Below are 26,759 nucleotides of genomic sequence, written 5' to 3' on the forward strand. Positions count from 1 at the left end.
GTAACAAAAATAACATTAAATTAAAGAGATGTTAAGGAGTATTCCCTAACTACTGTAAACGAGGTAGAATTATGACACATGGTTGTGCAATTAAGTAATGCATTATAAACAACATGTACAAGGAAGACAAAACTGCATAGGCAAATTTAAGTCAAGCATTTCCTGGCTTTCACAGGTTTCATCTCACAGTCTTATCTGCTTTATAGATAGGTAGCTTGAATTTGGATATCACAGGAAGATATTTTTTCAGAGCCAACACTTGCAGAGGAGGGGTAATTTCTTTACATTGTCTGTTACTGCTGCCCCTCAAATACAATTTCTGCAGGGAGAAGGCTTCAGGGAAGTCTGAAAGTGAATTTCCCTGCATCCAGAGAAGGAAGGGAGGTACTGAAAAGCAGGTTTTCAGCAGAATACCGTGATCACCTCTCTTTAAAAGTAGGGACATGTGGTTTCTCTCTGATCAGGAGTGAGTGGAATTCCTTCTGCTGGCAGCAGCAACGTGATGCTCAGACAGGAAGTCAAGTGGGTGTCTGGTCCAAACTTAGCTCAGGGGACAAGGCATCCCCATGCCTGGCCAAGTACCAACCACTTCCTGCTGGCAGAAATGTGTGACTGTAATGATGCCCCCCCTGACCTCCTCATTTTAATGCTTTGTCTTCAGTCTCAGCTTATTTCATACCAAAAATTTCTTTGCATTTTGAGGAAGTGAAAAAACAAATAAAAAAGCCTGATAAAGTACTTACTGATAATCTTGTTGCTAAAAACAGAACTAAAAGAGTCCTCTGTTGTGTTCAGCAAATATGAGTCACAAGGGAAAATGTTAAAGGCACAACACTTTTATGGCCCTATGGAGACATAGCAGCATTAGTGTATGATATGCAAATATGTTAGATCTTACTTATATCTCGTATCTTCCTGAAGGTCTTATCTCTTTCAGAAGTAAAAGGGCTTGTGTTGGCCCTTGTGTCAGATAGTTGTGTCAGAAAGTTATTTCTGTTGGTCACTTAGAAGATAAAGTAATAAAATATCTTGTTACATAGCTGTAACAGTAAGAACAACTTCATATTTCTGTAACATTTTCTCCAGATGATCTCAAAACACCTTACAAGTAATTATGTTCCATATAATATATGGTAATATAATTTATTGCCTTTTTATTGACTTGATTTGATTTCCTGAGGCCTCTAGAGAGAAATAACTCTTGCCCTAGGAAGAGGCATTCTGAAATTTTCACCTATATAAAACCCACAACTGAAGTGTAACCTCTGGGTCTCCCACAAAGTTGTCACTGTGTTCCAGCTGGAGGATTTTTTGCAGGTGCCTGTCAGCTGAGGTGATGTTACACAGGCTCTGCTCTGCTTTCCCTGTAATGATTTATTCCCTGGCATGCTGTAGGAAGCTGCTTTGAAGCATATCTGAAAATAATATGAGGTCACAGACAAGTTTTCTTATCCCTCCAGTAATGATTATATTTGATGTTATTGACAGTCACACTAAAGGCTCATGTAGCCAGAAAAAAACCTCTTACTTTATCCTTCCACTTAGATAATTCATTCCTGCAGAATGTCTTGTTATTTAAAAAAAAAAAAAAAAATTAAAAAAAAAAATCAACTTGCAATACTGTTTGTTCAGGGTGTAGTAAACAAATAGCTACAAGTCCTGTGCACATACTTTTCTTCATGCTTGTCTCCATGCTGCCCTTCCCACCAGTGCCCTCACTGAATGTTTAACAATACGATGAAGCCTGGAAAAGTGAAGAGAGGTTTCTTTTTCACGTCACTGTTTTCTCTCCCCTGGCATGGAGAATCACTGTTGCTGAAGGGAGCTTCCCATGCCAGTGGTCTCCTGTCATCTTCTGCTGCAGATGTCACAGGTAGCCATGTCTCAAAACATCTCAAAAGTGAGACAAGGCAACTCTGCTTAGGTACTGACAGAGCTGGCTGTAGCTGAGGAGGAGCACACAGCAGTCTGTCCCCTGAGAGGAGGAAGCTCTGAGGCAGGGGACTGAGGGTCAGTCCCAGGGTGTTATTGAGAGCCAATCCAGTTACCTCAGCCTTTAGCCTCTTGTGTGATGGGGAAAGCTCTTCATCTCCTGCCTTCCCTTCTCCAAGTCCTGCCCTGGAGGCTGCTAACCAACACCTGCTTGTAGTGGGTTAGCAGAGAAAGAAGGGAGCTCCTTCTTCATTTGCCAAGGTGGCCACAGGAGGCCAGAATCGTGGAGGATTAAGGGGAGGTGTGTGAGTGGCAGCTGTGATGGCAGAGGGATGCTCAGGGCTGGCAGGAGACCTTTAGTGTGTCTGCATCCATGCAGCACTTCCCAGGTCTGGCAGGACCCCACCACCTCTGTGTACATCCCTGGGCAATGAGGACCCAAGCAGTGGCTCTGCAGAACAACTCATCTGATACTGAGGAGGTGGTGGCTGCAGTTTATGCATTTCTGGGCTTTTTGTTACCCCAGGCCATCTCCAGCCTCATTCCTCAGGGTGATGCTTACTTGCTCCTGTGCTAAACATGAAAGCAGAGGTACACCCACATGAACATGGCTGTGCTGCCTCTAGGACAGCCCATATAAGTGTATTCTGTGTGGTACAGAAAACTTTAGCCATAGCCTAAATCCTTCAGATTCCTTCTGCTAATAGAGCAGCTAATAGTTCCTCATCTCTCAGTGATTGTACAGCACTTGGAGTCCAGAAGCACTGTGGAATATGTGCTAAGTATAATTAGTATTTTACAGCTAAATGTATTTTATTTATTTATTTATTAATGGTGTAATCAATATTAACCTGCTGACCACGAGGGTATTATTACAGCATTAGAGTGCACAACTGATTGCCTCAGCCAGTACTTAAAATGTGATTATGCTGAGGCTAAGAAAATTACACAGTGCAGTAAATAAACCCCATGTTTGTTTCTGCCAGAACAAAGAGGTACCAATGGGCCTGTTCATTATTTTGGGTTCTAGTTTGCTACTGATACTTAAGAAAAATCATATGTATTGGAATTTCAGCCCCATTAACTTAAGTGTCTATGCCTAAAAGCTTGTGTGCATTTGGATGGAGATATTTGACAATACTGTCAAATAATACTACATAAGTTTAAAAAGAACAAACATTGTCTCAGAAAAATTATTAACTTCATAGTACAGCACTTCCTTTTGGTTTTCAGTCTCTTTTTTTCCCCCCCCTGGTAATTATGTTGAATAATACAGGATTTTTCATTACCAACTATCCAGTAGGGATTACAAGATACATCACACTTCTCAGTTAATGTGGCTGTTGAAACCTTAACTATTACCTTCGCTTTTTCATTTTACTTCTTACTTTTAATTGAGCAACATTTAATGTTACATTACAAGTGATTTGTGTAGGTCTTGATCTCTTAAGTCTTCAGGTCTAATGAGTAAATTTTTTATTATTATTTTATTGATGTATAAAGTGACTGTGGATAGGTGAATTGAACATTGCCCTAGTGATTAAAAGCAATAGAGATTATATTAAAGAAGTTAGCTTCATAAGAATGAACTTCCTGGATCCATGCAGTCCATGGTTGATTATTCTTTCAGTTATATTCCATTATATATATGCATAGTATAATATATGTGTATGTAGAGAGAGAGAGAGAGAAAGAAAGTTTTATGGATATGGTAACATATATATACTCATGTGAATGAAATCATATATGTAAGTTCATGAGTCAGAATACTGATTAACAGGCAGTCTTTGCATATGGTTATTGACAATCCAGTTAAGCCCATTATTACTAAGTACTGGTTTTATAAACCTAGAGGAGACAACATTTAAAGGAAAAATATTTAAACAGTGAAGTTATGCAGTCACAAACCATAATAAAAACTTGTAAGCTCAAAACTTGATCTGATGTTGATGCTATCTGCCATTTCTTTCTTTGCTATCCTGTGAATAGGTGATATAAGGAAAAAGAGCTTAAAGCTGTTGAGAAAAAACTCAAATCTATTACTACTTCTGTGCTTTCAGGTGAATTTCACAACTCTGTCTCTTTAAACAGAAGTTATTATAATGCTGTTTCTAAGATTCAAAGGACGAAGAAGCCCAATTTAAAAACTTTCTGGTTTGTGCTGCAGTGACTCTTCCCCTTGTTATTCATTATCACAAGGTTTGGGCTCTGGGTTTCCAGCATTGCAACACTGAGCAATTTTAGGCTGAGCCAGAGCCTTCTGGGGTCCCAAGAGAGAGGGAATGCTGGGGGCTGGGCTGGGTGCCTGGGCACCTTCACCTCCCTGCATCCTTCCTGCTGCTGCTGCTGCTGCTGCTGCTGCTGCCCCCAAGCTGTCTCCCAACAGGGGCTGTTGTTGGCTATTTTTGTTGATAGTTTTCCCAATGGGAATCTAGGCAACATGAAATCATCATGGTTATCTTTTAGAGGAGACTTGGAATGGTTGCAGCAGGACTGCATTTTACACCCATGGCTAATCCACAGTGGGAGAAAAACTTGCCGGGGTCCCCTCTGATTGCTTGATGGGTCTATGGTAGCTTTAACACTCAGGAATTTAGAAAACCACATGGGTGACAGATACTCAGTGTCACTGTGGTCTGGTGTTGTCATCTGAAAGTTTAAAGTATTTTTTTTCCTAAAACTTTATTCACAGGGTGCAGTTTTATGTTGATTGGTGAGTGCCTATGTAGTTTCTGAATCCTAGGTCAGGATGTGAAACAGAAGTACAATATGAGCTGTACATTGGTTGGTTGTCAGCATATATATATGTGTGTATGTGTATATGTATTATATGTGTGTGTGTATCTATATGTATATATGCATGTGTGTTTGTCACAAGTTATGCAGCATAGTTGAGATTCAAAGAAAGCTGTTTTAACCAACAATCTGCTCAGACTCTTTGAAGCAACCAAATTAACAAAACCCCTCTGCAGCAGGTTCCAGCCTTTGTGCATACAACGTAAAAGAAATGGTGAGTTTAAACTCCCTTGAGTTTATTTAAAATAGGGAAATTTTGATATAATTATGGGGAGACACATTTTGGTCGACTGTTTTTTACTCAGACAATAAACAGTAACAAAATAGCCCACAGGAAGAGGCTTGGAATAAAACTCCTTTTTGTTTTGGAAACACTGACAAATGTGGTTCCTAACACACTGTATGCTCTCTGGAGCTGGGGTGCACCTGACTGAAGACTGGAAATCTTGTTGGTTTTGTCATAGTTGAAGAACAGCCATTCTGACACCATAACCACATTTCCTTGAGTTTTGTGGCAGACCAGACATCCCAGAGCTCCCAAAAGAGCCTGGCATCCCTCATGAAGACTGATGTGCACTGACAGGGAAATTTCAGTGACAGGACATCCAAGAACCTTTTCCATTACTCCAAAGACACAGCATATTCAAGAGATTATTCTGGGTGGTTTTGCCTGGCCTGATCCTGCCCTGGGGTCTCCCTGCCTGCTCAGGCATCTGGAAGACAAGACTCTTGGAGGTTTTGTATGGGAGTCTTGCCAGCTTTGAGATCTCATCTACTGTCATGCTGAGTCCCCTTTCAGTCATTTGATATTTACTGACTTCAGTATCTCTGACTTCAGTAACACTGTGGATGGATTTGAATAAGTACTTGAGAGTTTGCTGCTCATAGCATGATAGTTCTGATCACACTACAGCTACATATTACCTGAAAGGAGGGGTTGTTACTTGTGATGCCCACAGAGTACTCAAGGAAACTACAATAACAAGCATTCAGATTCCCCCATCATCAGTGTCTCTGTATTGTTTCACACATGAAATAACACATTAAGATGTTATTAGTGTGTATGACAATCTATCCTGCTTTCCTCTGGGGACTAGATAATGACTTATGGATATATTAATGCTTTTGATTTTGGCATATATTGTAACATGATGGATGTGTGGCATACAACAATGGGGTTTGCTTGCTGAGATGTTGAGAATAAAAAAGAAATAAAGCCACATAGGATGTGTCCAATTTTATAGTACATCTCCAGCCTGGCCATGTCTTTAGTCAGTGGGTAATGTTGGGTTTGAGTATTGGCATGCAGCAAGTTACTTTTTTTTTTTTTTTTTTTTTTTGGGTTGTGGGATTTTTTTCTGTGTTTGGGGTTTTTTTTATAATTTCAGAGTTGCTTAAACTTCTGGCAGATAAGGATATAGATGGGACCACACTAATTCTGAGACTCACATCAGGCATTGACATATCGTGTACACAGTCTATCTAATAGTGTATCGATGATGGCATACAAACTGCTTGACAGATGTGTTACTCAGAAAAGGTACTGCATCCCAATGCTCCTCCTCTTGCCAAAAGCTAATAATGCTGTTTTTAAAGAACAAAAATAGGTCAAAGTTCTGGTGTTCTTTTGTCATGCAGAGACTTCCCAGACATTTTTTTCCTCTGTTCTACACTTTTGCTGTCACTTTGGTCTTCATGTTACATGAATCTGCTATGTGTCTAGTTTCTCTGTACACTGAAATGCCATGTAACAGAAGCAAGTAAGAAGCCAACAAGTAAATTTCTTCATATTAACCTACCCTACCTTGCCTTCCAGGCTGATTTTGATGATAAGCCTGACTCCTTGTTCTTCAGTGATGGACAGCGAAGAATTGACTTTGTTTTGGTGTATGAAGATGAAAACAAAAAAATTACTCATAAGAGGAGTGACCGTAAGAAGCAAAAGGTAGGTTGTTTTCAGTATAAATCTAAATCATTTTTTGGCTGTTAGAGCAGTGGGCAGAAAGGATAGTACTCTCACCCAGAATGGCAATTGCATTGCTCTGCCCTGGAAGCCCCCTTGGGAGCTGGGACACTGAAGCTCATCAGACTGAGCAGGAACCCAGACTGAGCTCAAGCCATCAAACTGCTGTGTAAATGGGCAGAGCACTGCACATCATATCTGTCAGTATGTGCTAGGTGACTTCAGAACATCCTCCCAGGAGGTAACCCTTCAGGAGGTGTGATCAGAAAAACGGTGGCATCAGATTCCCAGTTAGAAGTGGATCTGAGATCTACAGAGTAGGGCAGTTTTCTGTATCTACAGGGATTGATATTTGGGCTTTAGTATTAAAATACAGGTATTCAGAGAACCTGTAGAAGGAGGCAGCTGACCAGATGCTCCAGATCACAGTTATGAATATAGCTGCTGACATGCTGCACAATGAACCTAAGTTGTTCATGGGAAATAATGATACATCACTTTGCCACCAAAATCTCTCCCTATACCACTCCTTCCTTTAACACTTCAGCAGCCTGGTCCTAGGGGACCTTGCAAAAGCTTCTGACTCAAGCCAGTGACTGTTTGATGCTCTTTAGCAACTATGAATGACAATAATAGATAATCTTTAACTGTTATTTTTTAATTATGTCAGTAGTTCTATCAATGGACTACATTCATTACGGCATCCAAGGCCACAAAAACAAGCTCAGCCATTCTACTGAGCTGTTTTAGTTAGGAACTACCTCAGAAATATCTGTCCCTGGGACTGTAGTCCCTTTGGCATCAGTAGGGTTTCACAGAGTGCTACAGTGGGGGGATGTTGCGTTAGACACGTGATCACAGGATGAGCAACAAAAAAATAGTTAAAAGAAGTAATTAGGAAAAAAAGCTCCTCCTTTGGAAACAATTGTTTTTATCAATTAGCATTTTACATTTATGTTTGTAATATATTATATCCGTTGCCCAGATGTACTTAAAAATATAATGAGTGTATGTCTCAAACAGTGATGGAAATAAAATGGGAGCAATGAAGTGGTATGTTTGACACAGCATTAATATTAGAACGTTAATCAGAACAAAACCATGAATAATTAGACCAGGAGATTGTGGGTAATGAGCCAGATGCTTGCAAAAAAAAAAAGTTTGCTTTCAAAGTCCTACAGAGATCTGCAGCCACCCTGAATCTTTGGCATGCTGAGAAAGAAGCAGCAGCCTACACACAACAAATGTGGGAACAAGAGTACATTAGACTGATGATCAGGTAATGTAAAGACTGAGTGCCTGAGGAGCAGCTTTGTGGAAAAGAGCCTCATGGCCTTGGTGGACAGTGAGCTGAACAAGAAGGAACCGTGTGGCCTGGCAGTGAAATGGCCAATAAAAGCTCTGTGGACAGAAGTACAGCCAGGAGACTGAGACAGACAACTGGGGTAGTGTGGATGTGTCAGAAGGAAGCTGAAAACAGTGGTGGTAGCAGGTCTCAGAGTCAAGATTCCATGGACAGGGAGAATATAAAGCCATAGGGGTCCTGTGGAAGAGGTAGGAAAGAATTGTGATACTGGGAATGTGTATGGTGCTGAAAGAGCAGTAGAAAGCACCGAAAGAGACAAGGATGAAGAAGTGACAGTCACAGAGGCCTTCCAGGGACGAGAACTAAGGTTACAAGTGTGATTACAATGACCTGGAGAACTTATGGGAAAATGCAAAGCTGATCATGAAACACAGGAAATGTTACACACAGGGTGAATTACCAGAGGGCAGTGAAAAGTGGGGGATGAAGAGGAAGTGGAGAGAGGAATTTGTTCAGTGAGTCTATCACGGAGGCTGAAATGAGTCACCTGCTCATAACACAATTCCTGTGATGCAGCACAGAAGTGCTGGCTCCCTCCCTCTAATACGTCACCTCCAGGCATCATGAATTTAGAAATTGATTTCCTTTAGCTGTTACTGGAGGAACAGGCTTTTAAAATGTGAATAGTTATAAGCCTCCTAACTTTTTCTAGGATGGGACAGCTTGCAGGTCAGCTCCAAGCACACAAGCACTTTAGTCACCTCGAAGGCACAGAGATTCTTCATCCCACATAAGATCACTTGCTATGCAAGTGGAAGAAGCTTTATGTGCTGCAGGTATTTGTTCCCTGCACAGACACTGTCAGCACTGTTAACATTTTTCTTCTGGTTGCTCCTCTTGAGCAGGATGCAGCACACTGCCTTGGGCCTGCCTCACATTGATAGTAAGAGTGAAAGAAGAGAAACTGGGAAGTAAAAAAGAAATAAAAGTCAATAGAGTATCTGAAAAAAAAGAAACAAAACGTGTACCTGATGTCTAAAATGGAAAAGAAAATTACACTTTTGGGACCATTTTGCATCCTTGGAATTCCAGGAAGGGAATTAGCATTTTGGCCTACCACAGAAAGCTGTGGAGATGATGTTGCCCAAGATACATAAGGTTCATCACTGTTGGAATAAAACCTAGCTGATAGCTTGTCTTTACTGACACTTTTTTATTTGTTTAAAGTTTCTGGGCCAAATGACTTCTACCCTTGTGATGACGTACAAGAGACCAAAATGAGGAGTACTGCCATTTACTGTCAGCTTCAAATACTGATTGTGTCACTGTGTGTCTCTGATCAATGATTAACTGAAAATGCCAAATTTTATAAGCAGTATCTTGTGTAATTCAAGGTGCTTTAAGCCTGAGTAGGTTCTTTGTTCACACTACTCTTTCTTTGACTCTCCTGACAGTTTTATAGAGCTATTATGCAGAGGTGTATTGCTCACAGGATCAGGAAACTCCAGCTTATTAGAGAACAGCAGACCCAGTGAATTCTCTTCTCATAGAGTGAAATCCTCCCCTCACTTTGCTCAGCAGCAAGGTCTCCACTGGCCATGTGCAACATTACAGACATGTGAAATGTAGGGACCAGGGGTGCAGTCACTGGGACAAAATCTGTCTGGCACGCACTGTTCCCCACCTGACTTGGTGACATGGAAGTCAGCAGATTTTAGCTTGCTAGTGAGCATCTGTAGATCTATATTTAAAGCTTTTGGGTGCTGCACTGGGTGGTTTTGTCTGATGCTAGGAGCAGAGGAGTCCCCAAACATTGAATTTGGTGGGAAGGATTTCAAAATCTGACCTCAGCCTAAGTAACCAATTTACTGGATTCAGAGAAACAGGGTACAGATACATCTACTCTTCTGCAACAAGAGAAGAATTGGGTCCTGGGACCATTATTATATTTGATTTGAATGTCCTTATGAATGTCCTTTTTCAAAAGAATTGCATGAGTATAACTGAGAAAATGGCCCGGCATTTCTTTATATTAGCATTATTCTTGGGAAGCCATGTCAGAAGAGTGAAGGAAGTAACTTAACTAGAAAGATGGGGGTGATTTGGATAGAAGGAACAAAAATATGGGATTCTGAAGCACTAGAAGATGCACAGGGGTGTTGTGTTCTCATTTTCATATTTTTCTGAAATTAGGTTTAAAGAAGCGAAACTATTGAAAAGATACCCTCATGAAAATTTCTAACATAGTTTCCAGATCCAGAAGCTAGCAAAAAAAAAGGTTCATATATGAAACTCATTTCAAATTCCAAACCTTTTTAAGTTGGTGTATAATTAATTATTCCAGCAATAGCAAAAATCAAACTGTCAGGAGCAGATTCCAGAAACTAGATCTTGCAAACAATAGAAATTCCTACCCAATGCATGCTTTTTAAACCTACAGTTTATGTACCCTATTTGTCAGGATACGTTACCATCAGAGTAGAAATTAAATATCACCAGTCTTCCCAGAAATGCTCCAAAATGCCAGTTTTATCTATTGGGGTCCTCAAGGAGCTCATTCTTGAAAGTAAAAGGGTGAGTGCCAGAAAGACAAATTAAAAATAGATCGATGCAGAATGTCATTCTAGTTCATCCAGAACCCCCAACTGAAATAAACAGAAAGATTGACAGTATTTTAAGTAGTAATGTGGGCAAAGCCTGCACTTCCAGACATGATAGACAGGTTTGACGTTTGTTGCTTTTTTTTCGAATTAATTGAAAACTATAATTCACAGAGAATATTACACACAACATGTTTTTCTAAATCTTATTGAGAACTTCAGCAGGGCTGGAGAAGTTTGTCTTCAAACAAGGAATAGTTCCTGCCTCTAGACTTGTTTAGTTTAGATAACTGACAAACAAAAAGGTTGGATAACTTAAAAAACTAGTTGTACTTTTCCTTTTGTTTATCATGTGTCACCCCTGTGGTGACAGAGCAGAGCACCTCAATGACATTTCATGTGGTGATGAGAGGCAGCAGAGGATGGCAGGTGGTGAGCCCAGCCAACCTACCCAAGAAGTCTGATAAGAAAGATGAAAGGGACCTTTGATCCCATGAGCAGAGCCACCACACCTGCCCTGGTTCCTGTTGGGTTTGAAGCAGGAACTCAGTGAAGTAAAATCTCTCTTCTTGAGTCAAACCCAAACCCAAATTTTACTTCTTGGCCTAATGGATGTAAGAAAGGATGACAGAAGGAAGGAGGGTGTTAGTCTGAAGTTCCTCTTTATACTCATAGGACCAGAAATGGGTCTTTCCAACCAGGGTGACTAGAAGCCACTCTGGAGAGCAGGGCTAGATTGCAGCATTGCCAGTTCTGTGTGGTCATGAATCAGGTTTCAGAAAATCACAAGTCTGGCTCAGAATCAGTGGGGATCTCAGAAAATACGTGTTTGGAGTTCTTGGGGTTTCATTTTCTGTGTGTCAGCCTTTATATCACATTCTGCTTCACATTTTTATTATTATCTTCAAACATAAAAGAAAGAAGCTTACAGAAGCAGAGCTTCTCAATCAATTAATTTCCTGATGCTGACAGCTGGGACTTTCAGAAAATCTTCCAAATACCATCAAAGAAAATGTGAGAGTTGGCAGCTAATATTGATACAGTGATCCTCACTACTCCCTTTAGCTGATTTCTATGTGGGAGGCTTTGGGCCCCATGCTTTTTCTCTTATTGACTGTGATTTATCTGTTGCCTGTCAGCTAAGGCAGAGGTGGCTATTCAAGCACTCCTTCCTTGTTAGGATTTTTTCCCTGAAGCCCTATGGATATTGTTATGGAGGACTTTTTACACAAAAGAAACTAAACAAAGATAGCAGTTGGAATTCTTCTGTCACTGTCATCAAAGTGAGTGCTCCTGACCATTTACAAAACACAGGGGAAAAAGCCTGCTAGTGGTCTGCTACCAGTTTCCAGACCCACAGCCTTGTCAGTCCTCTCAGCTCTGCAGTCACCAGACATTGAAAGTATTATGGTGAAAAAGCAGCTCCCAAGAACTAACCATTCTACATGCCTGTAATACTTGGCATGCATATACCCCATGCTTTTGCTTTCTTGAGATTGAATGTGATTATGCATCCTGTAGTGTCCTAGTCCATTGGCTATTCAGTCCTCAAAACCTGTGTTAGGTTTAGATCAGCAGGATTACCATGGTTACATTATTATTATTACAGCTTAGCCTTGCAGGTAGCTGAACAAGATGGCAGATGCTAAAATAAACTTTGGACTGTGTCCACCTTCCAGCCTAATAAGCTATCATATCTTTTTGCTGTATTCCCCAGCCAATGCAAAACCACTATAGATTCCTTTGGGTAAAAGTCTAACTCCTCTATAGATCATCATATGCATAATTCAATCATTTATATAAAATTGCAAAGCCCCTAATTAGTGAAGGTTCCCAGGGGCTTTGTTTCTCACTACTTGCATTAATGCATTATTAGAACCCTTAATATTGTCAACATTCCTCTAAGATTTTGAGGGCAAAATTAATTTGGGGAACTCCTTGCCATAATAAATTATTAAACCAGTCTGAATGGTAAGATTAAGAAAATTTAAAAAAAATAATTATTCGACTCCTACAAATGAAAATTGCCCTGCATCCATCTTTGTGCTCTTTAGGAAGAAACTGAACAGATATTTAGCCATCTGTCTTTTTTATTTGTTAAAAAAAGATGCAGAACTCCAGTTGAAATATTTTAATGACTTGGTGTTATTCACCTTACAACGAACATGAGAATCTGCCAGAAGCAAAGAGGTAGGATGAAAAGGCAGAAGAGTTCATAGTAGAGTAGCAAACAGCTCCTGTGTTGTGCACTAAATAAATAAATGATCTGGTAAGGGGACTGAGGTATGATCTAACACAAATTGCAGAGGAAATCATTCCATAGTTTACTAAGAAGCCAAGCTGAACCTTTAGCTTTGAAGGAGACTGGAGAGCACTATTGCCTCTGAAATTATGAAAAATGCAATGAAAAATGTTACTGCAAGGGAAAACCACATTTGGGATTCTGAGTTAGTGCTGTTAGTACAAGGAGGAGAGTGAAATGTTACAGAAAACAGCTATATCAAGGTACAGCTACCAGCAACATTCTAGATAATAGAATGTATTAGATATATACTATATATTGTGCTATAAAGTGTGTTTTCCATATATAGATACACACAGTGTTATATATGCAATGAAAAAATACAAAGAGCATTATATTGTCACCAATAAATAGGTGGATCAATGGGACGTGGGGAGATACCTCCATGAAGAGAGCTTTCAAAGTTTGGGATTGTGGTTTTATCCTGAGAAAATAGAGGAATATGTGAAAAAGAGAAATATAGTAAATATTGATGAAAGAAGAAACCACTGAAAAGTTTGGCTTTTCTTGTCCTCAAGCTGAGAAGAAGGTGTTCACTGGAATAAAAAGGCAGAAAACCTGGAACAGATAAAAGAAATACCTTTGAACTAAGTATTAAATCAGTCCATCGTGATCTTTGCCAAAAACAGGTGGTGCATTTGAGCACTAACAAAAATAAATGGGGTGGGTTGTTTATATTATTCAGTTTTATAATTATTTTATAATTATAATTCATAATTATTTATAGCTATAATTATTCATATTGTTATTATTTTTTATTTATAATTTGTATTATGATTATGAATTCCAAGACATTGCAAAATATTTTTTTTCTGCTTTAGGGACTTAGAACAGACTTTAAAGAACTGGGTGAAACTTATATGGACATAAAATTGACCTGCTCTTGTGGAATTCCTGAACAAGTTCACTCTTTTTTTTGCTGAAGCATCTGGCTTTTGTGCCTTAGAGTGGGTAGGTCTTGGGTCTGGTCCTGATGACCAGTTTCCATGTACCTATCTGAGGTTACTAAGACTTTATCTAAAGGGTCATTCATTGGCTCTGGATCTTCACAGTAGCAACAGGACTGGATCTGGAGCACAAATCTAAAGGCAGTTATTCTGGCTACAGATGACCAGGGAACAGCAGCCACTGGACCATTCTTGTTTTAAAAACTCTGAGTTCCAGTGATGGTGGGCAAAAATCCCTTAAGCACAGGGCATATAAACAACAAAAAAACTGGCCAGTGGCCTGAAAGCAATCTGTGAATGGAAAGTAGTTATCACCAAATCACTCTGATAACCACACTGCATGCCTTGCCTAGCCTGGTCCAGGAATAAAGCCATCAGTCCCCAGTGCATTAGTGTCATCTCCTCCTAGCCAAGCACTCAAAGAACCTTCACCCTGTAGTCCTGGCTTCCTCCAGATTTCCCCTCCTTTCCCATGCTGATATTCTGACATGTAGTCTGAGGAGAGCAGAGATTTATGTAAACAAATTGCTCATTGGGGAGCTATCCATTTGGTTAAGTCAGCCTTTACACTGGATTACTTCACATCGGGTTTCAAAATTTCTTTCAAATCCCTTATGGAGTTGTATATTTTATATTTTGAGGGATGAGGGGCTGTTTTTCTCTGTGTTTCTTGTGGGAAGGTCATGTGTGTGGAAGGGCAAATTCACGATTGCAAAGAAATTTCAGGCCTTTTGTAAGAGACTGCCTGCCAAGTGCTCATACCATGAAATGAAATTAAAGTGATTCACAAATTTCATCTTTACTGAGGAAAATGTATCCAGACCTTCTAGGGACACTGAATTCTCCTAGAAGAGCATCACTGACACCACAAATGCCAGTGATCAGCTTCTTCTTTTGGATATGCTTATTCATAGTCTAGAATGTATAGGACTACTACAGTTTGAACCATGGTGTGAAGCCACGTGATTACTGTGAAACAAGAACAAAATTCTTGTTCTGGGTTCTGGGAAAAAAATGGGATAAAATGATCTTTGGGTGGAAGATGGAAGACTTTCTAAAGAGCAGATTAATGGGGGGCAGCAGGCTGCAATCAGTAGTTCAACTAGTTAAACGCAGATTTAAGGTGTAGTTGCTCTCAAAATTCAAAATTGAGGCACGTATTTACCTCTGTAATGTACCAGAAACTAAAAAGGTAAGTTCTCCACAATTGCACTGGAGGGCAATATTGCTTATTAGACAAAAAAAATCCCTGGATTAGTAGATGAGACTGTACCTATCACCACAGTAGCTGTCAAGTGGGCTGTAGAGAAATGACCTAATGATTCTTCATTTTGGGAGGCAAGTCCCTTCTTCTGTGCATCCATATTTGTGAAATTTGGAAGAGTTGTTTTACAGCATTCGATATCTTTTAACAGAGGAAGAGAGAAGTGTATGAATCCAACCTGATAAACAATGGCTTGCAACTGGAAGCAACGAGGTCGGTGAGTGCTCTTCTCTGTGATGGGCTGGGTCTGAGAGCAGTGCTGCCCCTATGGGAGTAAGGAAACTGGATATCTGACTTTGCTGTAAATTGGCTCTCTTTTCAAGAGAAAAAGGCTCACCTTTTTTCCATCAGTAATGTCTCTGTGATCTGATGCAGAATCTTTTAAACTTTATGGCTGTTCCTTCCTTGGCAAAGGAAAAGTTGGGAAGCAGAGAGATTAAATAGATTAGGTTGGACATTAGAAAGAATTTTTTTACCGAGAGGGTGATCAGACATTGGAATGGGCTGCCCAGGGAAGTAGTGGATTCTCCATCCCCGGAGATATTTAAAAAGAGACTGGATGTGGCACTCAGTGCCATGGTCTGGTAAATGCAGCAGTAGTAGATCAAGGCTTAGACTTGATGATCTCTGAGGTCCCTTCTAACCCAGCCAATTCTATGATTCTATGATTACATTTGATCAGTGCATGGAAGATAAAAACTTCTGTGGTCTGAGGAGAGGTTCTCCTCCTTTTCGGGCTGTGTAGGATGTGTGGGAAGGCAGTGGGTGTCTGAGGCAGAATTCCCCTGCCAGGAGAACTGTTCAAACATCACCCTGCTCCTCACAGTGCAACCAGTTGTAACTATTGTGCTTTGCATATTGTGGGCTGCAAAGTTGCCTGTGGGTGTTGATGAAGGCTGTGATAATGCACAGCAGCTGCTGCCCTGCAGGGAGGCTTAAAGCCCCTTGGACCCCTTTCCTTCCTGCCCTGCACGGCTGCAGCACTCCATCTGGGTCTCTCCCTCTAGGACAATCACTTCCAGACTAAAATGACTGTCATCTGGTAGTCTGTAGTGGGCTCCAGAAAAGGTTATTTTGTACCTTCCTCCCAAATTAGAGTTGGAATCCATGACATCATGGTGTTTATTTGATTTCTGCAGTAAGAGCTCCTGCTGCACATCCAAGGATGCAGTCTGGCTCTTCACATTTATAAGAAAGTAAACTGCTTGTTGGAAGTCTGAGGCAGACCTGTTGCTGTACATGTATTTTGCAGTTTTCAATAGTTCTGCTGTGATCATGACTGAAAAACTTCTGAAACTAGAAGTTTCTCCAGGCTAGATCTGATACCTAACTGATGTTCCCAAGCCAATGAGCTGCATAAGTAATTTTGTATGACTGAGACTAATGCAGGCCATCAACAGAAAGCCTACAGGCCATGTGTTGGCAGGAGGCAAGAGTGGTTGTCAGGGTTCCTGCTGCATACTGGTACTGGTTTGGGTATGCAACTGGGAGCATGTGTGCCTCATGCTGTCATTTTCAGTAGTCTCAGCTGATTCTCCCTTTCCCTCTCTCCATCCTCCCTATGAAGCTGGGAGATCACATTGCCCAGGAGCACCCATGGGTGGTTGGTTGCTTCCATCAAGTCACATCACCCTGAAGCTGAGCTGGAACTGTTTGGGAGACACTGGCAGCTCCAAAGGCACAGCTGCCCTGCCAGGCTAAGTGCACAACATATGGGAAAAATTTTGTTAAACTTAAATTGCTTTGTAAAATACTTTGCAGAAATGTAAACATCAAGAATTAAGGGAACATTTAGATGTCTTTTATCATACACGTTTATAAGCCTGAGTGTTTCCACCTCATATCAGTGCTTTTACAAAGCTAATGATAACATTCGCTGAGATGGACAAAGAATGTGACTTTGGATAGGTCATCCATGAGCTGTGAAAAGAAAGAAAATCCTGAATAGTTGAAGAGTTGTTATGAAAAATCCTTTGCTTTCATTTTCTCACACACATATTTCTTTAATATTCTTTCATTTTAGGTTTTGGATGAAAAGCTTATTTTTGTGAAAGTGCATGCACCTTGGGAAGTGCTGTGCACATACGCTGAGGTGATGCACATCAAATTGCCTCTGCAGCCCAATGACCTGAAAACTCGAGACTCAGCTTTTAACTGGTTTAGTAGGCTCTTCAGAGTGGATGAAAATATCATCAAACCTGAGCAAGAGTTTTTCACTGCCCCTTTTCAAAAGGAACATTTGTCCAACTTTTATATTCAAGACAAAGACACGTTCTTCAATCCTGCAACCAGAAGCCGAATTGTAAGTCCGTGGAGTATTTCTAGTATTTAATCTTAAAAAAGAAAGATTCCTGTAATCAAATTAGGATTCTACCTTCATGAAAGCATCCTGAACAATGAGAAATACTGGGGATGCAGAGGTCCAGTGTCATTTATGAAATAGCCTGGACAATCCGGAATGAAAGTATTCCTCACATTTTTCCCATTTCTGTTCCACCTGAATTTAAAGGGGAAATTTGCATGGTTCAATTACCCTATGCCATTAATTTTGCATTAATTTTGTCTGCACTGCTTACTCTTTCCTAACGTAGATATGTGCTAAAACAAGAATAGCTGTGTTTTATTACTTTCAGGTTGCAAGAGACACAAAAATATTTTATGAATTTCAGGTCCATTTTATCCTTTCCCGTGTGGAATATGCAATCAAAAACAATGTGAAAAAGTTTGGCATTAACAAATTACTGGACACTGGAATCTACAAAGCGGCGTTTCCCCTTCATGATGTAAGTCCAGGGCTTGTAGCTAAAATATATTTCAAAATAGAGTCTGAACTTTATCTGTGGGGTTTATCTCAGAAGATACAAGTGCTATTGATTGCTTTTACTGCTTGACTGGTTATTACATCCACATAGTAGAATAGGACATAGTTTGGGTAAGGAGATTTTCTTCCAAAGCACTTGGTTGGTTAAAAATGTAGCTCCATAAATGAAAACCAATATACTTTATTTAGCAGGTGTTAACCTTGTATTCACTGGGATGTGCAGTCCTGTAAAGTGCCAGGTGTGAGTGATAGTTCCCATGACAGATGGTATCATCAGTTCTAAATCAATGTCAACATTGTCCCTTCCTTTAGTATTCAATTTTTCAGTATTAAAATGTGTATTAAATATGATTTTTAAAATAGATTTGCAGAATAAAACTCTCCTCTAAGGTTGTGTGACAGACTCACACCGTAAGAAACACTCCCACAGTTCCCAAACATTGTGACGTACGTGCAAGGAAACTCATGTTTCTGCCCATCTGACACCTCACAGGTGATGCCAGTCATGTGTAGGAAAGCTCAACAGCATTGAATTTCATCTTGCAGTAATAAGAAATCCAGATTTTATGCCTACACTTCTGAAAATTTTGAAAGCCTACAATTTAAAGAAGCAAATCATTCTGGAAGTTGTTTTGCATTCAAAGGCTACGATAGCACAGAGAAAGAAAATGGAGGGGGAAAAAATTCAGAGTATTTGATTAAGGAAAAACTGCGTGTGAGGCTGCAAATGAGATACAATAAGAAAAAACCGAAGGGTTATTTTCTGCATTATATCTATTATATATCTGCACCTTCATACCTTCTCCTTGTCCAGGCCACCCTTCTGTGTCTGAAGTGTGTTCTGTTGAGAAGACGCTGATAATATGGAAGGCTAGGGATGGTAACTGCTTCAGCTGTTTGGATTATATATCACAGCTACTCTGAAAATCAAAACTAGCCTATAGATCTCTACAAATGTCACTTCTCTTTTTGCATCATAGATACAGAATGGAAAAATCCCTCAACCAAATAAGATAAACTTTATTGAAATAGGTTTTCAAATAGCCAAGTAAAAAAATGCAAGAATTGTCTCCATGTGAACTCTCTTTTAAATTTAAAGTCCCTCAGACTTTCCAGCCTTCATTCCAGTACAATATTCTTTTAAAGCAAAGCATGTTGCCATGTAAGAGCTACTTAAAATCTATTTAAATTCAGTTCTTTTCCCTAGTTAGAATGGATCCTTTTCTGTTTTCTATTCCTGAGTGCAAGACTCTGACATGTACTTAGATGTAGATTCATGATGAGTGTCTGGTTTTTTGAGCTCACATATGTAAAATGTTGGCTTTGGCATTTGGTGTCATTCTGACAACATTCTGTCCAGAATCCTGGTGATCTCCCAGAGCTGCCTTCCTGCTCCTTCCCCTGGGTTGCAGTGAGACTGAGCAAAAAGGCTTTTCCAGGCTCTGGTATTCATGGCATGGCATCTGCAGAGCTGATACCATAGAATGGCAATGTTTGGAAAGGACCTTAAAGATCCAACCCCCCTGAATGGTCAGGGACACTTCCCACCAGACCAGGTTGCCCAAAGCCCCATCCAACGTGGCCTTGAACACTTCCAGGGAGGAGGCAGCCACAGCTTCCTTGGGCAACCTGTGCCAGTGTCTCACCATCCTCACATGAAAGAATTTCTTCCTAATGTCTTACCTAAATCTCAATGTCTAACCTAAAATTCAAGTTTTAGTATAATATATATAGATATATATACTATATTTTAGTATACTATATATATTTATACTGTATTACAGTATATATTTATATATATACTATATATCACATATGTATATTAGTTTCAACATCTGTGGGATAGATTAATGGTATCTTCTTTTCGATGCTGTTTCTCCTTTGCAGTCAAGTTTCAGGCACTTGTCAACTGATCCCAACTGCCCAAGTGAACGATACCTTCTTTACAGAGAATGGGCTCATCCTAAAAATATCTTCAAACTGCAACCCCTGGATTTCATCAGGTTGGTGTGACTGGGGATGGACTAACATGGAGGGAACAGGGAATTTACATAGCAGGTCTGGTTTTAGGACTGTCAAAGAGGCCCAGGACAGGTACATACACAGACATGCTTGAGAGCATTTTTTGAGCACCATTTCATGATAAAACAAGGCAACTATTTTAAAATTTTCTTTGCAAAATGTGATCTTTCTGCTTTTTTCTTATTCCCCCCCCCCCTCCTATGCTCTTATAAAAGCATAAAAGAGATGATAGTGATGATAAGAGATGATAAATACTGAGCTGTAATACTTCTGTAATCCCAAAGTTAAACCAGAGGAATATGACAATATGAGTTGGCACAAAATTTTAGAAATGATGAGACATATGAAATACAAATGTGAATTTACCTTCATTTCACACACACAAAAAAAATCAACTTTCCCCTCCACAGGAAATACTATGGAGAGAAAATTGGAATCTACTTTGCTTGGCTGGGCTTTTACACTAATATGCTGATCATAGCTGCAGTTGTAGGAGTTGGCTGTTTTCTGTATGGATGCCTGACAAAGGATAACTGCACGTGGAGGTACCTATTTTAATATTACATGCAATTTTGATTAATCCCCTACAGACAGTCCCCCCCCCTACAGAGGTGGTACTCTATAGGGTTTGCAAGACACTGCATAATAAAAGGCAAAAGAAAAGGGTTTGGAAACAGCAGTGGTTGTGGATTTGAAGGCACAACATAAAATGTGAGCTAGGAGAGTAATGGGTGTCCATGGACCATTACAGCAAGAGATATCTGAGGGTTTGTTATTTCATCTTTTTTTATCTTATTTGCATTAAGTTTACCAGACCTAGTGCAGAAATGCATAGAAAAGAGTGCCAGTCAGAAGTCAAGACAAAGTGCTATAGAACATCATTTTCATTTATCTTTAAAGGAGTTATCCAAAGACTCTGATAAAAACCTCAACATTTCTTTATTCCAGTTTGAGAGGCCAGAGGAAGAGCAACAGCAGAGAGGGCTTCAGCTGCCCAGGTTATGCTGGGAGGGGAGGCAGTGGTGACCCAGATTCCCTCATCAGAACACAGCAAAATTCAACCATGGCAGAATGACCCAGGTGTTTTTTTTCCTGGCTCATTGTGTCAAGTCCTCTGCAGGCCATCACACTGAATATCCCCTTCAGAAGGTTTGTCCATCTTTACAGAACATGCCAAAGGGCTGTTCCAGAGCCACAGGTGGCCAGTTTACACCCATCTACTCTTATGCCAGCATAATCATTTAGTTAAGTCATTCATCTTCCTCCCATGCTCTAGGTAATCAGTTTGGTTCTGTAGCTCTTCCTTTTTCTGGTAGGCAGTGTTCTTCTTTCTCCCTCAGACTTGCTATGGTAGCCCACCTGACCATGCAAGAGTGGGTTTCCTGCTAACATGCCTGAGATCTTTGAAGATTTGTGGGTTTTTTTAATGTAACCATTACCACCATGTACAAGGGGTGGAAATTATTTTCATCCATTTTTGAGATGGGAACCCAGAATACAAATGGGGCTGTTGATAGGGTGTTGATAGGGTGAGGGCTGGGGTATAGCAGAGAGGCAGGGGGCAGAAATTCTTGAGAGCAGATAACTGATATTTCTCATTTCTCTGTCCTCATATGTGAAAAAGGACTAATGAATTTAGTATGGGTGAGTGACTGGTTTTTTTTTTAGCCAAGAAGTATGTGATCCCAACATAGGAGGTAATATCATAATGTGCCCTCAGTGTGATAAAGTATGTACCTACTGGAACCTCACCATCACTTGTGAATCATCCAAGGTAACTACATTTACAGCTTGTAGACATGCTATTGAACTTTCATGGCACTTTCATTAGTACTACATATAAAATAATGTTGTTCCTTTACTAGCAGAATTAGTTTGCTAGAACTCTGCAAATAATTGTGCCTTTTGATACAGCAACTACAGTTTTGAAAAGTAAAAACAATTCCACCACTTTGTGCCGAGTTGAAATAATTGGTTGCTTTTTATTTTTAGAAATGGGGATAACTGAGGGGTTTAATGAGGAAAATAAACCATTTGGTTTCATTTTAAGTTTCTTCTTTCTTTGGGGGTTAAAAAAAAAGAAAGCCCATGTTCAGTTACTAAAATCTTCATTCAGTAGCTCTGAATCAATTTTGCTAAGGAAATGTTTAAAGTATGTTTTGATATTTGTAAATTCTGTTCCCTCCCTCACCAACAAATTTATCTGTATTGTTGCCTTGAATTTGACCCATGATGTCAAGGAGTAGATGAGTACAAAGAAAAGGCTGATGTGGACTGTGACAGAAGCTGTGTCACAGCCATGTCCTGTTAGCCATGACACAACCAGACTCTTGCTCTGAGTTCCTCACTAGGGAAACTTATCTTTCTCCACCAACTTGTCTCACTAGCCTAATGTTAGCCTTTTCTCATTCCTTTCCATAGATTCAGTCATTCCCAAAACTGAATTTTTCACCTCTTCATACATAAAAATATTTTGCCCATCTTTAATGGGTTGCTTCAGGACACTTAAAGGGTGAGAGAATTAAGAATAGGGGGAAAAGGCTATGATGGAAAGAAAAGGCAAATTGTCACCACAGAGGTATCTCATCAGAATGTGGTTTTGCTAAACAGCTTCATTTGTTGCCATCCCACTCATGAGAACCAGATGTGTCCATTAAAAATACATAACTGAATACAGAGTTCCCAGACCAAAAGCATTGTTTTTCCTCTTCCTATGCAGGAGATGGAATGAAGTTTAGTAGTGGACCATTTTACTACCCTCTTGCTGCATATTTGGCTTATAGTCTTAATTCTGGGCTTCGCATTTGATTTCCTTGATTTACTGGAGGGTGTTGTACATTGACAGAAACTGAGGAAACACTATCAAGAAAGATTATTTATTAAACTACATAAAGGCTAAAAATCAACGTGTTCAGTAAGCAGCTTCTGTTCTGGGTCAATGGTGGAGAAAAAAAAATGGTCACTTATATTTTAAGCCTTTTTTTTCTTTATAATTTTTTCCAGAAACTCTGCATATTTGATAGCTTTGGAACACTGGTGTTTGCAGTATTTATGGGAATATGGGGTAAGCTGATTTCAACAACTGTGGTTTCTCATCTAAATTTGGCCAAGCCTTCAGCATCAGCCAAGAAAACATGGATAAATTTGCAGCTACTTTATTTTCTAACACTCAGAAAATCACTATTAGGTGGTTCCATAATAGATGGACATTCACAGGATCTCTTTTTAGCATCACATGAAAATGAAAAACATTGTAGAACATAAAAGTTAGTTTCATTGTCTGTTTTGTTTCATTAGACTTGGAGAGAAGTCCAAGAGAAGTGATTAGAGCTGCCTCATGTTCATCCAGCAGGAACCAGCCACATGCTTAAGTGTATCTGGCAGAGGAGCTGGGTTTTTCCCAAAGAGTTTTTGGAGCTGCCTGTGCCTATTAACTGCTGTGTGACTGCAAAGCATCTGTAAAATAGTCAGTTATTGTATTTCCCAGGATTTTTTTCCTCCTGTCGCTACTTAAGAAACTGATGGTAAAAAGGGTAGAAGCTACAAATAGTAGATTTATATTTTAGCAGAGAAAACATATCTGAAACCAGGATGTTTCCTATGAGTGAAAACACTTGGTGCTGTATGCAAGGGATTAGTCAAGGAAATTATTTAATTTCTTCATATTGGCAACTGTGTCAACTGTCTTTCATTGCTCTGTCTTATCCAGAAATTACCAAAATAAGAAATATGATAGATCTATATACAGGGTACTATATAAAAAGAAAATAACTCTTGTAATAGTTTGAATTCATATGTAGGCTGACAAAAAAACATAATTTATATTCTTTGTAACATACATTGTATCTCTAGTTTCCTATAATGACCTCAAGTGCTTCAAAATAGCTACTGCTTTAAAGAACTATAAGATGAAGCATTTCAATGCTAAAATAATATTTCTTTCAAAATATATGCTAAGATCAAAATGCCAGCAGCAAAGTCTCAAAAGAAAAGCAGAAGTCTGATACTAATGGAATCTTCTGGTGTCATCTGAATAGTTAATTTATTTGCAGTTTGCTTTTTAATTAGAATTGTGTTTCCTGTTTTGGAGAATGATTCCAAGAATAATAATTATAAAGTTGAGCTGCATGGTTATAGTGATGGCTGCAAAGCCTATTAGTATTCTTATCACAAGTCCACTATATAAAGGAGTGAATTGTTTTACAGAGGTTCAGTCAAAATTGTGCAGAATCCAAATGACCCATAGTCCTGCTGCAATTCCAGCTGTAGTTTTCATCTTGCTCTAGTACTTTTCTGGGCCTCCTGGTCCAAAACAATTAAAATAATATCATACATTCAGATATGACATTGCATCATTATCACTAGTACACTTTTAATAATTGCAAATTTCTTTTAGTGTGTTGACTTCAAAGATCTCAAAAAACTATAAAAAACAGGGAATATGGCCTCAGGAATCAGCCCTCAATACATTAATTCTCTGGACCAACACTTCTGCCACTTCTCCCATGATGGCTTGACCAGATTGGCAAAACTCCTGGAAAAGCAGCTTCTGCTTCACTTGCTGTCATCCCTGGATCCCCTTCCTGAACAGGATCACTTAAACAAACAAGTGTCTTCCAACTGAGGCATTTCTTTGCAGTCCTTGCAAAAGGACTTGAGAGGCACATCTTGAGAGGCAGAATGCCTGGGGCATATTGAATGGCTGTGTTGAGGGACATGTGAAAGGGGACACCACAAATTACCAATGTGAGGTGGAACTAGCACTCAGATCTCCTGGTTCTGAAGCATCATTTATGTCCACTGTTGAAAAAAAAAACATGCTGTGCTCTCAAAGACACAGCTTGGCTGTTGGCTTATTTTAGCCAGCAGAAGTTTCTTTATATTGGAGCTGAGAGAGCTGTCCCCACTTAATGTGTCCTTCTGTCCCCGTTAGCACAAGGGCTAGCACAGAAGGAGGCCCTCAGCTCCTGGACTCAACAGCAGCAGCTGGATTTGCAGCTGGAGCAGATCAGTGTATCCTGTAGCTTCCCATGATTCGAGTTGTGCAGCAAATAGATAGAGGCTTATGAAAAACTCATCTTGCTCCTTGCTCTGCAGGAGAAGGCAGCTGTGATCCCCTGGCCCACTGCTTGGAATGGTCTTTGTGCTTCTAAACATGAAGTAGTGAAGTAAAAGAGGCACCTGGATAATCAGGGGAAGAGGGGGAAAAACCTGAGGGTTTTCCTGGGTGCGAATCCCAAGGTCATCTCACAGCCCAGCCTCTGGAGATTTATAGGTTTAAAATTCTTTAGTTTGGGGATTATTTACTACACTGGATTCTGGAAATAATCTTTAATATTTAGACTTGTAACTGTAACTTTCATTGTTCAGAACAAGGGTCCAGACAAATTTGAAAGAAAAAGAAAAAATAAAAAAAAACCTTTTCAGTTCAATTACTCCCAAGCAATGGCAATAATAAGTGCAGTGATGGAATCCTAACTCCTCCTGGAGGCAGTGCTGCAGATCCACACCACCCATTTAGTCTGAGCATGCACCTTCTTCAGTAATAAAGCATCCCAGTGCACTAGGGACTGTGGTCCAGAGCTCTTCCCAGCCCTCTCAGCTGGGCCTGGCATTGCCTCTGCTGACAGCTCTACCTGCATCGTGTCTCAGGTCAAGGGAATGAGTTTGGCTGGACTGATGTTTAACCAGCACAACTTCTGTGTATCAGGTCCCCCAGCACTTCTAGTTGTAGAACTGTGGTCCAGGTAGATTGCTGACCCAGCCCAGAGAGGTTCTAAGTTCCAGCCCATGCAAAAAGAACTGCAGCCCCTTCAGATTCATGATAGTAGAGGAAGACAGACAGCTGTGTTTCAGCCACTTCACCTGAACCATCACTTGTAGTCTGCAGGTTAATTTGTCCACAGAAAAATTGGAGGCTGAGTGAACATCAGCTTTCCTAGAGTGAACATCAGTGCTTTTCTAGAAGTCCTGCAATATCCAGCATTTTGTGTTCACCTATCCAATCACCTTGCTTTCTTATGCATCCCATGATAAAATTTTTCAAAAGCAATCTGCAATATGAAATCCCAAGTACTCGTATTCTAGCCTTAGGCAGGAAGCAAATTCATTTATCTGTATTTTTTTAGCATGTGTTTACAACACCCTTTACCTCAGGTTTCTTGTATTATAGTACCTATATATCCAAAGCAAAAATTGCATAAAGGAGTAGCTCTAGTTATTTTTAGCATTGCACTGGCCAGTAAGTGTTTTATTCAATGTCTGTGAAAAGCTGTATGGAAACCTGAGCCACATGATATTGCTCAGGGGGTCAAGCAGTGTCCAATACTCAGATGGTATTGCACATTTTCTCTATCTTCTGGATAGTTACTTTGTTTTTGGAGTTTTGGAAGCGACGTCAGGCTGAGCTGGAGTATGAGTGGGACACAGTTGAGTACTTGGAGCAAGAAGAACAAGTTCGCCCAGAATACGAAGCTCAGTGCACTCATGTAGTAATGAATGAAATCACACAGGTAAGGAATATTGTGATAAATCATCCTGACCACTGCAGTAGACATGTTGTGAGAGGACACAGATTCATCTGGACTGGAGCTGTAGAAATCAGCAGTGCTTCAAGGAGAGCTGATAAGATGGCCTGGGAATAGTGAGCTTATAAAGAACAGATGTGTGGGAGGGAATTTATATCTAACTGTAGACACCTTAAAGTAGCTGCCTCTTTAGGAGCTTGCACTGATGAGGTCTGTGTGTCATAAATAAAAAGAAGTAGGCATTGTGCCCACCTTAGGAGACCAAGTATCCCCCAGGGA

The 26,759-nt window shown here is 39.9% G+C and overlaps 1 protein-coding gene across 1 annotated transcript in view; it reads left to right on the plus strand.

The window, feature by feature from the left end:
* The window catches only part of ANO6 (anoctamin 6), a 110,342-nt gene that overhangs the window by 69,505 nt on the left and 14,078 nt on the right, over positions 1-26,759 (plus strand). The window contains exons 4-12 of the mRNA XM_030469505.1: positions 6,545-6,673; positions 15,262-15,327; positions 17,134-17,412; positions 17,780-17,893; positions 19,819-19,934; positions 20,364-20,498; positions 21,622-21,727; positions 22,957-23,017; positions 26,320-26,465. Coding sequence (XP_030325365.1) covers positions 6,545-6,673; positions 15,262-15,327; positions 17,134-17,412; positions 17,780-17,893; positions 19,819-19,934; positions 20,364-20,498; positions 21,622-21,727; positions 22,957-23,017; positions 26,320-26,465 — 1,152 coding nt within the window. The remainder of the gene's footprint in view (positions 1-6,544; positions 6,674-15,261; positions 15,328-17,133; positions 17,413-17,779; positions 17,894-19,818; positions 19,935-20,363; positions 20,499-21,621; positions 21,728-22,956; positions 23,018-26,319; positions 26,466-26,759) is intronic.

This window comes from Calypte anna, chromosome 1 (genome assembly GCF_003957555.1).
Source record: "Calypte anna isolate BGI_N300 chromosome 1, bCalAnn1_v1.p, whole genome shotgun sequence".
NCBI classification, from domain to species: Eukaryota; Metazoa; Chordata; class Aves; order Apodiformes; family Trochilidae; genus Calypte; species Calypte anna.